Source organism: Octodon degus, unplaced genomic scaffold (assembly GCF_000260255.1).
Source record: "Octodon degus isolate 3935 unplaced genomic scaffold, OctDeg1.0 scaffold00011, whole genome shotgun sequence".
Taxonomy (NCBI): domain Eukaryota; kingdom Metazoa; phylum Chordata; class Mammalia; order Rodentia; family Octodontidae; genus Octodon; species Octodon degus.
Window position 1 is genome coordinate 12351699 of NW_004524587.1, and position 14267 is coordinate 12365965.

Consider the following 14267-nt stretch of genomic DNA (forward strand, 5'->3'; position numbering starts at 1 on the left):
ATAAGGAACAGGTATTTTTCATCAAGTATTGATATGTTGAACTTTAAGTCCCTACATAATATGATAAAAAACATTTAAATATTAGATTATATTTTAAAAATAGGATAAAGAATTCTATACTTCTCATGTTTGCACATAAGTTATTAACCTGTTTTGAAACTGTCTCACTGCCATATATTTCTTTCTCAAAACTAATAAAAATATTTTAATATATTCTTGTTGATATATTAAACTTACAAAATACTAGGTCTCAATGTAGTATTTACATAGATGCATACAATATTTTGATATTTGTCCTCCCTGACTTTACTAGATAACTAAATATGGTATTATTTATTTAATAACATGATTTAAATGCTTTTGTTCTTATTTGTATCTACACAATGAAGCTCAACCAATAATTTTTTAACCAATAATTTTTAAAAAAATTCTAGATGGGGGCCAGGAAGATGGCTCAGTGCAATAAGCGCTTCCCTGGCAAGTGCAAGGGCCTGAGTTCAATCCCCGGTTCCGCCAAAAAAAAAAAAAGAAAGAAAAAAAAATTCTAGATAGATGACCTTTGGCAAATTATTTAATCTCTTTTAAGGTTTGGCTTCCTTTTTTTTCTTCTTCTTTCTTTTTGGCTTCCTCTTCTATGAAATTGTAACGGTAAGTTACCAACCTCACAGAGTGCGCAACAATGAACACATGTGAACACTAAATTTTACTACTGATGATAAAAAAAACCATTGTCATTTATAAAACTTATTAAGCATGTTACACTCCCTAAATTTCAGGAGCCAGAGAGATAGCTCAGTGACATAAGCACCTGCCTGGCAAGCACAAGGTGCTAAGTTCTATCCCCAGTACCACAAAAAAAAAAAAAAAAAAAAATCAAATATTTATACTGGGTTTTGTTTTTGTTTTCAGAAATCAAACTCAGGACCTCGTGCTGTGCCAGGTAAATGCTATGCAACTGAGTTCTATCCCAGCCCTCAAGTATTTAAAATTTGATTTAATTCATATTCTTTATTTTATATATTATTACCTTTTTTGAGACTGGGTCTCACTCTGCAATTCAGGCTGGCCTTGAGCTCATTATGTAGCCCAAGCTGGTCTTGAATGTTCCTGCCTCAGCCTCCCAAGTGTGGGGAATTACAGGTGTGTACCATCATGCCCAGCATTTTTTTATTTAAAAAAAAAATTCCTCCCCCTCAAAAAAAAAAAAAAAAAAGAATGGAAAGTAAATTGGTTTTTTTTTTCATTTTTTTAAAACAGGATCCCAACTCTGCAGTGCAGGTTGGGCTTGAGGTCACTTTACAGCCCATACTGGTCTCGAACTTGTAATGATCCTACTGCCTCAGATTCTCTAATGCTGTAATTACAGGTATGTGCCACCACACCCAGCAATACACTGCGTATTGTTATCTTTAATATTTATTTAGGCTTTTAAATACTTAGATTTTATTGGTACATTTTTTTTTTTTTTTTTTTGGAACCGGGGATTGAACTCAGGCCCTTGCGCTTGCCAGGGAAGCTCTTATTCTACTGAGCCATCTCCTCGGCCCCTTATTGGTACATTTTAGATATACATAACAAACACATTTATCATACAAGATTTATACTTGTATATGATATAACTTGTTTTTTTTCTCCCATTCTCCTCCTTTCCCCATTTACAAAGCTTTGTTTTTCTTTTTCTTTTCTGTATTTTAGGGAAAAGTCTACAGGGTGTTCAGGGTCTCACTACTAGGTCAGACTCTTAGTGATTCTCCTATTTACAGCCTCCTAGGTGCTGGGATTACAGACACACACCACCACACCCAGTCTCAATGGCCATCTCAGCACACCCTGGGGGCGGGGTTGGTACAGCAGGCCTGGGGATTGAACCTCCAGCCCTTGTGCCTGCATGCAGGCACTTTAATCTGCTGAGCTATTTGGCTAGCCCCCTAATTTTCTTCTCTCTCTCTCTCTCTCTCTCTCTCTCTCTCTCTCTCTCTCTCTTTAGCTGCTCCCTTCTTAAGGTAGGGCTTTTTTTTTTTTTTCAGATAAAATACTGTAGATTTATTTAAAACTTATTTCTCACCTCGAGTATGCAAAATACAAACTCTACAAAATATTCATTTTGTGTTCATTTACTCCACAGTTTACGAATATAAAAAATAGAAGCTTAAATTTTTATCACATATTTATTAAGGCAAGGAACTACACAGAAAAAACATGTTTGTCCTGTTTAACGCATACTTGGGAATAACCCATTGTAGAAATTATTGCATATCTGAAGCCATGTTGTGTTATCTTTAAATTAGTCACTCAGAGGACGAAATAATGGCATAACCTTCTCAATGAACTAAAAGAAATTAATAGTATGTTATGGCTTGTGTCTAGGTGTCCCCCCCAAAGCCTCATACAGTCTTGAAGTGGCTTCTGGAGTTTGTGATTGATTACTGTGGGTGTGCCTGCTGCACCTGCCCTGGGGAAGGTAATTTGCATTACAATGTAAGGTGGGAAGAGAAGTTAGCTGCTTGAGCTGCTGCTACCTCTCCCTTGCTCTTGATCTTTGCTGCCACCATGAAAGGTTGCTTTCTGCCATGCGCTGCTCTGTGTTGGACCCAGCTGAGTATGGACTGAAACCTCCAGTAACTGTGAGCTAAATAATCCTTTTCTTCCTTCATTTTGAGTGTCGGGTATTTGTCCCAGCAACGAGAGAAGAGTAACTAAGACATAGTATAACTATCTTTACTATCATTTGATACTTTTTTCTTTTTCCCTTCATTCTTTCCTCCATTCTCCCATCCCAGATTCTCTTGCCTTTTGATGTTTCTTCCCATTTTACATTACCTATTGTACATTCTGGATCTTACTCTTTCAGCTTCTCACACGACAGAAACATTATTATGTTTACACATGTGTGTCTGGTTTATTTTACTTATGAGTATGTTCCCAATTTGCACCCATTTTGGAAAGAACTGCTATCATCAAGAAACCAACCAATGACAAATGCTAGAGGGGTTGTGGGGCAAAGGAACCCTTCTCTATTGTTGGTAGAAGTGTAGACTGGTGCAACTATTGTGGAGATTCCTAAAAAAAAACTAGGATTGGTGGGTCTATTTGACTCAGCTATTTCCCTTCTGGGTATCTTCCCAAAAGAATTTTAAAAACATCATACCACAGTGATATGCATACACGTACAGCAGGTGGCTTATGCTGCTGAGCTATATCCCTGGCCCCGTATACCCATGTTTATAGCAGCCCAATTTGTAATAGCAAGATCTTGGAAAAATACAAATGCCTGTGAACTAAGAAGTGGATAAAAAGACATTTTTTTTTTTTTTATTACTTACTATAAAGTAGTACTTTATAGCCACTTGGCTATAAAGAACCATATTCATATTCAAGGGCAGAGAAGCAAAAGCCAAAGTTAGACAAATATGCCAATACATATTCCTGCACCTTCATGTATACTTTATTTTTCTGTATTTAGGACATGGTCTACAGGGTGTACAGGGTCTCACTACGTACTTCAGACTCATAGTGATTCTCCTGTTTTCAGCCTCCCAAGTGCTGGGATTACAGGAGTGCGCCACCACACCCAGTCTCAATCTCTGTCTCAGCGTGCTCTGCAGGTGAGGCCAGGGGGGCATGCCTAGGATTGAACCCAGCCACTGCATCTGTCTAAGCAGGCGCTCTAGTCCGCTGAGGTATCAGGCCAGCCCGGTACCTTTATATATAAAGGCACAAAAGTATCACCACTGTGTACTACAGTTGTATTATAAGTCTGCTAAGCAAAGAACCTGTTCTACCTCATTATAACATTTTTTTTAATTATTTATTTTGTGTGTGTGTGTGTGTGTGTGTGTGTGTGGCCAGCTCAGCCCACCAGAGGGCGGGGCGGGCTGGCATGTGGTGCTGGGGGATCGAACCGCGGTCCCTGTGCTTTGCCAAGCTTGTTCCAAGTAGGTGCTTTAGACCACTGAGCCATCCCGCCAGCCCCTCATTATAACATTTTGAAGACACAATTTATATTCACTATTTCTTGACATCAGCATTAAATATACATGTCAAAAGGAAGAATGATAATAAAAGCATCTAGAACAAGTTCCCAAATGACTATATATTTTGGCCTCTTCAGTCTCAATGACAAGTACTGACATTACTAGAAGCAAGAAGTTTTACTTTCAACAGTTTTTGATATTGGATAATTTTTAAATTCTTCTATTCTAATGTGTGTTTCAAGGTGGTTTTTTGGGGGCTGGAGAGATGGCTCAGTAGGATAAGCGCTTGACTGGCAAACGCAAGGATCTGAGTTCAATCCCTGGTTCCGCAAAAAAAACCAAACCAAAACAAACAAACAAGGTGGTTTTTTTTGTTTTTGTTTTTTTTTTTGTTTTGTACTAGGAATGAACTCAGGACCTTTAGCTTGCCAGACGGGTGCTATGCCATTGAGCTATATCCAGACGTGTGGTTTTTTTTTTGTCTTTTTGAGACAGGGCTCACTATGCAGTTGAGGCTGGCCTTGAGCTCACTTTGCAGCCTAGGCTGGTCTCATACTTGCAACAACCCTTCCTGCTTCAGCCTGCTGATTGCTGGGATTATAGGCATGTGCTACTATGCAAGGCTTTTCTAATGTGTGTTTTTAAAAACACTTAATGAAGGAAAATATCAAACTGAACAAGCATCTATAGTCATGATAATAAACACGACATTTTATTTACTCTAATGCTGATATCAAGAAATAGTGAATATAAACTGTCTTCAGTTAAATATTTATTTCACAATATAAAAGATGGCCTACTTAGTGATGAATACATAAGAAAAAACAAAATATTAAGGCTTGCTAAAGAAACCAGCATTGCCTAATTAATTTTTATTTTTTTAAAAGATGGGGGGCGGAGAGATAGCTCAGTAGAATAAGCACTTCCCTGGCAAGCACAGGGTCCTGAGTTTGATCCCTGGTACCACCAAAAAAAAAAAAAAAAGACAAAAGACAGGGTCTTGGAGCTTGCAGGTTAGCTCAGTTGTTGGAACTGCTTGTTTGGGCAAACCACGGTTCAACCCCCAGCTTACATGCCTCACCACACCTGCCCTTAAGGCAGTCTGAGCCTGTCTTAAAAAAAAAAAAAAAAGACAGGGTCTTACTGGGTAGTTCAGGCTGGCCCTGAACTCACTAGCCCAGACTGGTCTCAAACTCTCAGCAATTCTCTTGCCTCTGCCTCTCAAGTGCTGAGATCATAGGTGTACACCATCACACCAAGCCCTAATTACAATTTTTGAGAATAATCAATTTGTTACCTTTCATGGCCTCTTCAAAAGAGCAAGGTCTTGCTGGACTAGATATTTCCTTCTTCACAGTTACATTCAAAGTACCAGCTGTTGCTGTTAAAAAAAAATTCATGTTCTGTATTTAAATTTATTCATTTTAACAAATTAATTATATTACCTTAAATCTTTTAATTGGTCTATTTTCTCATAGAGCATCACTAGCTTAGCTGACTCTAAGTTGAGATAAATTGGGGGGGGTTGTTTTATGAGACAAGGTCTTAATACACAGTCCACAGGCTGGACTTGAGCTCACTCTGCAGGCCAGACTGGCCTTGAACCTGCAGCAATTCTCCTGCCTCAGTCTCCCAGTTTCCAGAGTGCTAGGATTACAGGAGTGAGCCATCATACTCAGGGAAATGAATTTTATAATAAATAGTCTATTCTCTAAAATTTGACTAATTTATAGTGGACACAACAATCACTTATCAAAGCAAAACAAAAACAGCAATTTTAAAAAATATTTCTTTAACACTGTAACTGTTAACTGATATTAGTATAACAAATCTCTCTCTCTCTCCCCCCCTCCCATTATATATTAGGACCGGAATGAAAATATTCACCATTTACTAAGATAGTTTATTGACTGATTGTTTGATTATATTTGGTACATGTCTCACTATGCAGCTTGGACTTCTAGTGATCCTCCTGTTTTCAGCTTCCCCCGTGCTGGGATTCAGGCATGCACCACCATGCCCGAACTTAGTTGCTCAGTGTGCTCAAGGGCAGGGCCAGCATGCGGTACCAGGGATCCAACCCTGCTCCCTGTGCTTGCCTAAGCAGGCACTTAGTCTACTGAGCTATCTCGCTGGCCTTGATATAATTTATTAAGTATACTGATTCAAAAGTGCTAAATACTTAAACTAAATTTAAGTATTGAAATTCTTATAATTAATCAATATAAACAAATAAATGACAACAAAATCTAGCTTTTTCAGGACAGCAAAAACTTCAAGGCCATCTTCCTCTCACATAGGTGATACAGAAGCTAATCAGAACTGACTTGGGGGGGTGGTTCTGAGGACTTCTGAGAGAAAAAAACAGTATTTTGGCTCTATGTATCAATTTGTATTGTCTTTTTTCTTGTGCTCATTTTCAATGAAACAGAATATTCTTTTCTCTCCTTTTTTTGGGAGGTTGTGGGAGAAAAAAGGGCTTTTTGAGATAGAGTTTAGCACTGTACAGTAGTTCCAGCTGGACCTGAATCCACTACATAGCCCAGGTTGGCCTGGAACTCATAGTGATCTTCCTGCCTTGGCTTCCCAGGCACTGGAATTACAGGCATGTGCTATCATAACTGGCTCCTGAAACCAAAACATTATTCCTAAAATTTGCCTTTTCACTTCAAAATTTTTCCTTGTCTATTCTGAGACAAATAAATATCTAGGGGAATTTTGTTAGTGATAGGTTCTGGCCCTAGTATAAATTGCTAAATCATTATGGTGGTCATTTAATATGGTTGAAGCCCTTAAAACAAAAGCCCATCGTCCCAAAACCACCTCCCACCTTTTTCTCCAACTTAGCCCAGGGCACAATTTCCTTTCACCCTTCCTGCCGCCTCAGGGAAAACCCCAATCAGTTCTCAGGGATCTCTAAATATCCCCTTCAAACTCCACCCCTGACAAAAGGCCATAAAAGCCTCAGCCTCCTTCTGCTCAACTCAAGAGAATTCCTCATCTTTCCCAAATTATCTCTGTGTCCTCAAAGATAAATAAAGCCCCTTTTCCTTTTTCCTTTTGCCTGTTTCTCTGCTGTGCCGGGGGCCTGAAAAAGACATCTCTGTCAACAGTAAATACTATGGCACACCTCTGTGGCAAACCAGTGGAAATAATGTTGCAAACTTCAGAAATGATTAAAGGAAAATGGAATACAGTTTCATAAAGCAATATCAAGACTAGTTATAGGGCCAGCCAGATAGCTCAGCCAACTAAAGTGCCGGCTTAGGCAGATGCAGGGACAGGGGCTTGATCCCCAGCATGCTGGCCCCACCCCCAGGGCACCCTGTGATGGCAACTGAGACTGGGCCTGGTAGTGTGCGCCTGTAATCCCAGTGCTTAGGAGGCTGAAAACAGAAGAATCACTACGAGTCCGATCTGTGTAGTGACACCCTGTACTAAATACGTTAAAAATAAACGAATAAATAAATAAATAAATAAATAAATAAAATTGTTTAAAAAAGACTAGTTATAACTGTACCACAGTTACTACCCCCCACCCCCATCTTGCTATGTTGCCCATACAGGGTTCAAACTCCATGCTTAAGCAATCTGCCTTCCTTAGCCTCCTCTAACTAGCTGAGACTATAGACAAGAACCACTATGACTTGTTTCCTTGCCACTTTTCTCTCTCAATAGATCATGAACTATTTGAGAGTAACAACTAAGTAAACTTTAGATATCAAAGAGCTGCTAATTCTGAAGTATGGTTCAGACTAGAATGAGCTACACCAGTAATAACTATGGCAGAAATCAAGCCTAGGCTAACAGAATATGAAGTTTTTATTTCCAAAATGTTCTCCCTACATGCTACCAGGATGCTTTTTTTCTTCAGGAAACAAATCATAAGATATTTTATTTTTTTTAGACAAGGTCTCATGCTGTGTAGTTCAGGCTGCCCTCAAACTTGTAACCCAGGGTGACCTCAAACTTGAAGTGATCTTCTTGCCTCAGGCCCCCAAGTGCTGGGATTAAGACTGGGTGTGGTAGTGATCCATAAAACATTTTAAAGTCAGTTATCATCACTTATTACTACTACAAGCTTACCCCTCCCACTGACAAAATGTACCACATTGTAGCTCAGTGGTATGCTTAGCATGCGTGAGGTCTTAGGTTCAAACTGTAGCAACTCTCTCTCCCCTCACCCCGCCAAGGCAACCTATAAAGCAGCCAAACTAAACTAATAGCAATATCCTAGTTTCTACTTTCATCTTTCTGTGCACAAGAAGTACTCAATAAATGTCAGTTCTAGAGTCTAACCCCAGGAAGATTTATAGTTTTTCTTTTCTTATTAAAGTATAAGATACAGGGCCAGCCAGATAGCTCGGCAGACTAAAGTACCTGCTTAGGCAGGTGCAGGGACCAGGATTTGATCCCCAGCGTGCTGTCCCAGCCCTGCCCTGGGGCATGCTGAGACAGAGATTGAGACTGGGCGTGGTGGTGGGCCCCTGTAATCCCAGCACCTGGGGGCTAGAACAGGAGGATCACTGTGGGTCTAATCTGTATAATGAGACCCTGTAGACCCTGCGTTAAATACATAAAAAATAAAGTATAAGATACAAATTATTTCAGTAACATAAAAGTAAAAGTATTTTCTTGGGCTGGTGAGATGGCTCAGTGGTCTAAAGCACCTACTTAGAACAAGCTTAGCAAAGCACAGGGACCACGGTTCAATCCCCCAGCACCACATGCCAGCCAGCCTGCCCCCTGGTGGGCTGAGCTGGCCACACACACACACACACACACACACAAAGAAATAAATACAATTTTTTTTTTTTTTAAAAAAGTATTTTCTTCTTAGGAAGTAACACCATTTTTAAAATAAGTTAATATTAATTCATCTTAGGGAATGACATTTTATTTTTGGTTGGCTGATCTTTAGTTTTCCAAAGAACTAGAAACTATTTATTTTAGTTCACAATGTCTTATTTTGACATACCTGGGTCTGGAGTGTAAGTGAATGGCTGAACATCATGGGATCTTCCAGCATTGGTCACTACATATATTCCAACAGATACAGGCAAAGTTATATGTTGGTCATGATATGGAGGAACCTTGACGATGAGATGGTTCTAATTAAAAGAAAAGTGTGAGTCAGAAAGGATTATTTAAAAAATAAAAATGAAGTGTATTTCCAATTAAAGTTTAAAGTCTGATCAATGTATTTTAAAGCTCTGGTTCACATGAACCAGATCATCAATCTTACAATTTCTCATAAAATCCAACTGTTTCAGAATGGCCTGTAAGGTCTTGCCCTGTCAACTTCATCACATTCCCACTGTCCCACAGCTTAGCACGACTGTGGTAGACACAATGACCTTCCTGGTCCATCCTTTTAACATATTATACCCAGATTTATCTTACACTTGCTGCCCCTATGTGATGTACTCCTGTCACTTCCTCAAACATCAGGTTTCTTACCCATTTTGAGATCTTAAATAAATGTTACTTCCTTAGAGAAGACTTTCTTGACTGACCTGTTTTAAGTAGTCTTCCTATCCAACCTGGTCACATAATTTTGCTTATTTCCATTAACAGAATTTATTATTACTTGAAATTACCCTGTTTTAGTTTTTTTTTTTTTTTTTTTTGGTGGTGTGGGGTCCCTCCTCAGTTATAAGAATTTAAGTTCCATGAAAGTCCAGGCTATTTTTGTCCTTCACTTTTATCTTCTCTGTTAAGACTAGTCTTATACACAAAAGGTACTCAAATATATTTGTTGAAGAGTAAATTATGAACAAAAAATATACATATGCCCATTGTTATGGCTTGTATCTAGATGTTCCCCCCATATCATCAGGTGGTCATAAGTGGTAAGTTCCAAAGTGGCTGGACTACTGTGTGTGAATATAAACTAAGGATGTGGATAATGGAAGCTCCATTCTAGGTATGCGTTACAACAATCAATAGGCTTGTAGCCTGGGCAGAAGATAAAGGGACAGAAAGAAGGCAGGCCTGCTGCTGCTGTTCTTTCACTGCATCCTGCCTGCTCTATTATGTACTGTTTTTCCTGTGACACCACTCTACGTGGGAGGCAGTTGACCATAGATAAAAACCTTTGTAAACTGTGAGCCAAAACAAATCTTTTTTCCTTTAACTTTGGATATCAGGTATTTTGTCCCAGCAGAGGAAAATAACCAAGTCACTCACAAAGCATAAAGTCAGGCAGTATATGTTCTATACAACTTCCAGATGAGATGCACTTTAAAATGCAGCTCTTGGGGCTGGGAAGATGGCTCAGTGGAATAAGCACTTCTCTGGCAAGCGCAAGGGCCTGAGTTCAATCCCCAGTTCCGCCAAAAAAAAAAAGACAGTAAATATAAAGCCGGGGAGATGGCTCAGTAGGATAAGCACTTGCCTGGCAAGTGCAAGGGTCTGAGTTCAATCCCTGGTTCCACAAAAAAAAAAGCCTCTGGGAGATGGCTCAGTGGAATAAGCGCTTCCCTGGCAAGCGCAAGGGCCTGAGTTCAGTCCCTGGTTCTGCCAAACAACAACAACAACAAAAAAAAAACCTGAACTAAAATGCAGCTCATTACGTTCCTAATTTAAAGTCACATAAGCGTTCAGTTTACACAAACTCCAATAAATCAAATATATATTTAATTAGAATAGTGGCAGGTATTTCCTTAGAAAAGGGTAGAGCTCATAAATGCTTTGTCAGCACTTAAGATAACTACATCTTTTCGGTAGCTAACATAAACCACATAATAACTTCTTCCTTAGATTATAGTAATAGAAAGGAACATCAGGAGGTAATGCTTACCCATTTTACCAATTATCTTACATGCAGGAGCCCAAAGCAGACAGTGTAGGGTAAGGTGAGTTTGAGGACATTTTTTATTTTAGATTATGGTTGTTTGACTTCATTGAGTAAAACATGGGATTAATAAAGCCAATGTCAAGGTTTCAACTTTTGAGCACTTAAGTGTTTTTTCTGTTTGTTGAGACAAGGTCTCACCACATAGACCAGGCTAGCCTTAAACTCACAATGATTTTCCTCCTTCAGTCTCCAAATTGCTGGGATGACAAGGGTGTACCACCATACCCAACTTAAATTTGTTTTTGAGCCATTTTAAAACACTCTCTAAAATTACTCCAAATTTATGGCATCCACAGAATATGCCTCCTTAGCTATTTTTAAAAAATTTTATTTATTTTTGTATTTTAGGGAAGTGTCTACAGGGTGTTCAGGGTCTCACTACTAGATCAGACTCGTAGTGATCTGTTTACAGCCTCCCAAGAGATGGGACTACAGGTGTGTGCCACCACGCCCAGTCTCAATTGCCATCTGAGCAAGTCGTCCGGGGGTGGTGCCAGCACAGCAGGCCCAGGGGATCTAATCCCCAGCTCCTGTGCCTACTTGCAGGTACTTTAATCTGCTGAGCTATTTAGTCGGCCCTTTTTTTTAATTTTAAAAAAACCATTCAGGGGCTGGGGAGATGGCTCAGCAGAATAAGCTCTTCCCTGGCAACCTCAAGGGCCTGAGTTCAATCCCTGGTTCTGCTAAAAAAAAAAAAAAAAAAAAAAAAAAAAAAACCAAACAAACCATTCATTCATTCATTAGGTACAGGGTCTTGCTATGCAGCTCAGACTTGCAGTGATCCTCCTGTCTCAGACTCTCCAGAGCCAGGATTACAGGTGTGCACCACCATGCCTGATTTCAGTGGCTGGCACCATGTGCCTGGGGTTCTGAGGCCGGCACAACATGCAATATGAGGTATTGAACCTAGGTCCTTGCACTTGCCAGGCAGGAGCATACTGTGGGGCTATTTCCCCAGGCCCTAAATTAGCTAATTTTTTTTTTTTTTTTTTTTATTTAGGACAGGGTCTACAGGGTCTCAAACCCTGGCCTGTTCCGCTCTGCCTAAACAGGCACTTTAGTCTGCTGAGCTATCTGGTTAGCCCTGAATTAGCTGTTCTAAAAAAAAAAAAAAAACTAAATAAATAAAAAGCCAAACAGAAGAGACCTAGAATAGCAAAAGCAATTCTGGGCAACAAAGGCAAGGTTGCAGCATCAGAATTCCTGACTTGAAATTATACCATAGGGCCAGCAGCATAAGTGCCTGCCTGGCAAATGCAAGGCTCCGGGTTTGATGCCCGGTACTGCAAAAAAGGAAAGAAGGAATAAATTAATTAATTATACTATAAAGCTACTGTGATAAAAACAGCATGGGGGTGGCGCACACCTATAATTCCAGCACTTAGGAGACTGAAACAGGAGGATAATTTCAAGACCAGCCTGGGCTACACAGTGAGCTCAAGGCCAGCCTGACCTGCATAGTGAGATCCTGTCTCAAAAAAAGGGAGGAGGGGAGGGGGGATATAGCTCAGTGGTGTAAGCCCCTGCCTGGCAAGTGCAAGGTCCCGAGATCGATCCCTGGAACTGCCATTAAAAAAAAAAAAGCACAGGGAAAATTTGAATATGGTCATCAAAACCACACCTGAGAGCCAGAGATATATAGCTCAGCAGCTTAAGCGCCTGGCTAGCACGTGCAAGGTCCCGAGTTCGATCTCCAGTACCAAAAAACCCCCCAAAAAACAAAATAAAACCACACCTTGATGATTCGAAATGCTTAGAAACAGGGCTTTTGTATATTTTCTACCCTCATTTTTACTCTGTTTAAACACTACCACATCACAGAAGCAATCTACCTAGAGTTAAAAATAAATGGAGATGGGAGCTAGGCAGATGGCTCAGTAGAATAAGTGTTTGCCTGGAAAGCGCAAGGGCCTGAGTTCAATCCCCGGTTCTGCAAAAATAAATAAATAAAAAAAATTTAAAAAATAAATGGAGATGGCTTGTAAAATACTCTTCACTCTGAGGTATCTGACAAACTATAACCAAAATTATTCTTCTGAATTTCAAAAAAATCTTGGGGCTGGGGAGGTCTTGGTGGTCTAAGCGCCTGCCTGACAAGCACAAGGACCTCGGTTCAATCCCTGGTACTGCATGCCATGCAGCCCCTGGAACTCCAGAAGTCCTGGCACACTGTGTTGGCCACCAAAACTGGGCATAATGACACATGCCTGTAATCTCAGCACTAGGGAGGCTGAGATAGGAGTATCACTACAAGTCCAAACTGTATAGTGAGACCCTGTACCAATAAATAAATAAAATTTTTTTTAAAAAGACCATCTCTTGGTAACTGGTAATAGAATGTGTTTACCATACATATTTGATCAAAATACTCCTCTACTTGTTTCAATATATAGTATTTAAGACAGGGTGTACAGAGTGTATAGGGTCTCACTGCGTAGATCAGACTCATAGTGATCCTCCTGTTTACAGCCTCCCAAGTGCTGTGATTACAGGCTTGCACCACCACGCCCAGTCTCAGCTACTGTTTTCAGTGTGCCCCAGGGGTGGGGCTGGCATGGCAGGCCCGAGTATCCAACTCCCAGTCCTGTGTCTGTCTTAAGTAGGCACTTTAATTTGCTGAGCTACTTGGCTGGCCCTTGTTTCAAAACATATTTAAGCAAACCTCACTTTTTTTTCTTTTTAAATTTATGTATTTGGTACAGGGCCTCACTACACAGCTCGCACTCGTAGTGATCCTCCTGTTTTCAGCCATCCCAGCCCTGGGATTACAGGCATGTGCCACCACACCCAGTCTCAGTGACCAGCACAGTGCACCCTGGGGCCAGGCAGGTGTGGCATGTGGTGCCCCGCTCCCTGTGCTTGCCTAAGCTGGCACTTAGTCTACTGAGCTATCTTGCCAGCCTACAAATCCCACTTTGAAAGCTTTTCATACTTTTTTTTTTTGGTAGTAGTGGGGACTGAACTCAGAACTTTGTGCTTGCCAGGCAGGCACTTATGCTGCTGAGCTACAACCCTAGCCCTGTATTTTGTCTTTTTGAGACAGAGTCTCACTACACAATTCAGACTGGACTTGAGCTCACTTTGTAGCCCAGGTTGGTTTTGAACTTGCAATGATCCTCCTGCCTTAGCCTCCTGACCATGCCAGGCTTTGTTTTTTATTTGATGGGTTTTTAGAGGTGGCCTTGAGCTCACTAGGCAGGCCAGAATGCCATGAATTCAGAGTGATCTTTTTGTCTTAGCCTCTCTAGTGCTGGGATTACAGGTATGTGCTGCCACATCTTGCTAAATGCCTATTTTACTTTAATTTGGGTTATCTGTTAAAATTAATCATAACTGTAATGTATATGGTTACCTTTAAATGACCTTTTCTAGTACATATTTTGTACGTTACCTTAAATATTATATATAGACATATATATATATATATATATATA

The 14267-nt window shown here is 40.1% G+C and overlaps 1 protein-coding gene across 7 annotated transcripts in view; it reads right to left on the bottom strand.

Annotated features, from left to right (window-relative positions):
• Nfat5 (nuclear factor of activated T cells 5) overlaps positions 1–14267 on the bottom strand; it is a 149435-nt gene that overhangs the window by 23307 nt on the left and 111861 nt on the right. For all 7 annotated transcript variants that reach the window (XM_023709187.1, XM_023709186.1, XM_023709188.1 and 4 more), the window contains 2 exons: positions 8953–9085; positions 5272–5355 (listed from right to left, as the gene is read on the bottom strand). In XM_023709187.1, the coding sequence (XP_023564955.1) occupies positions 5272–5355; positions 8953–9085 (217 nt within the window). The remainder of the gene's footprint in view (positions 1–5271; positions 5356–8952; positions 9086–14267) is intronic.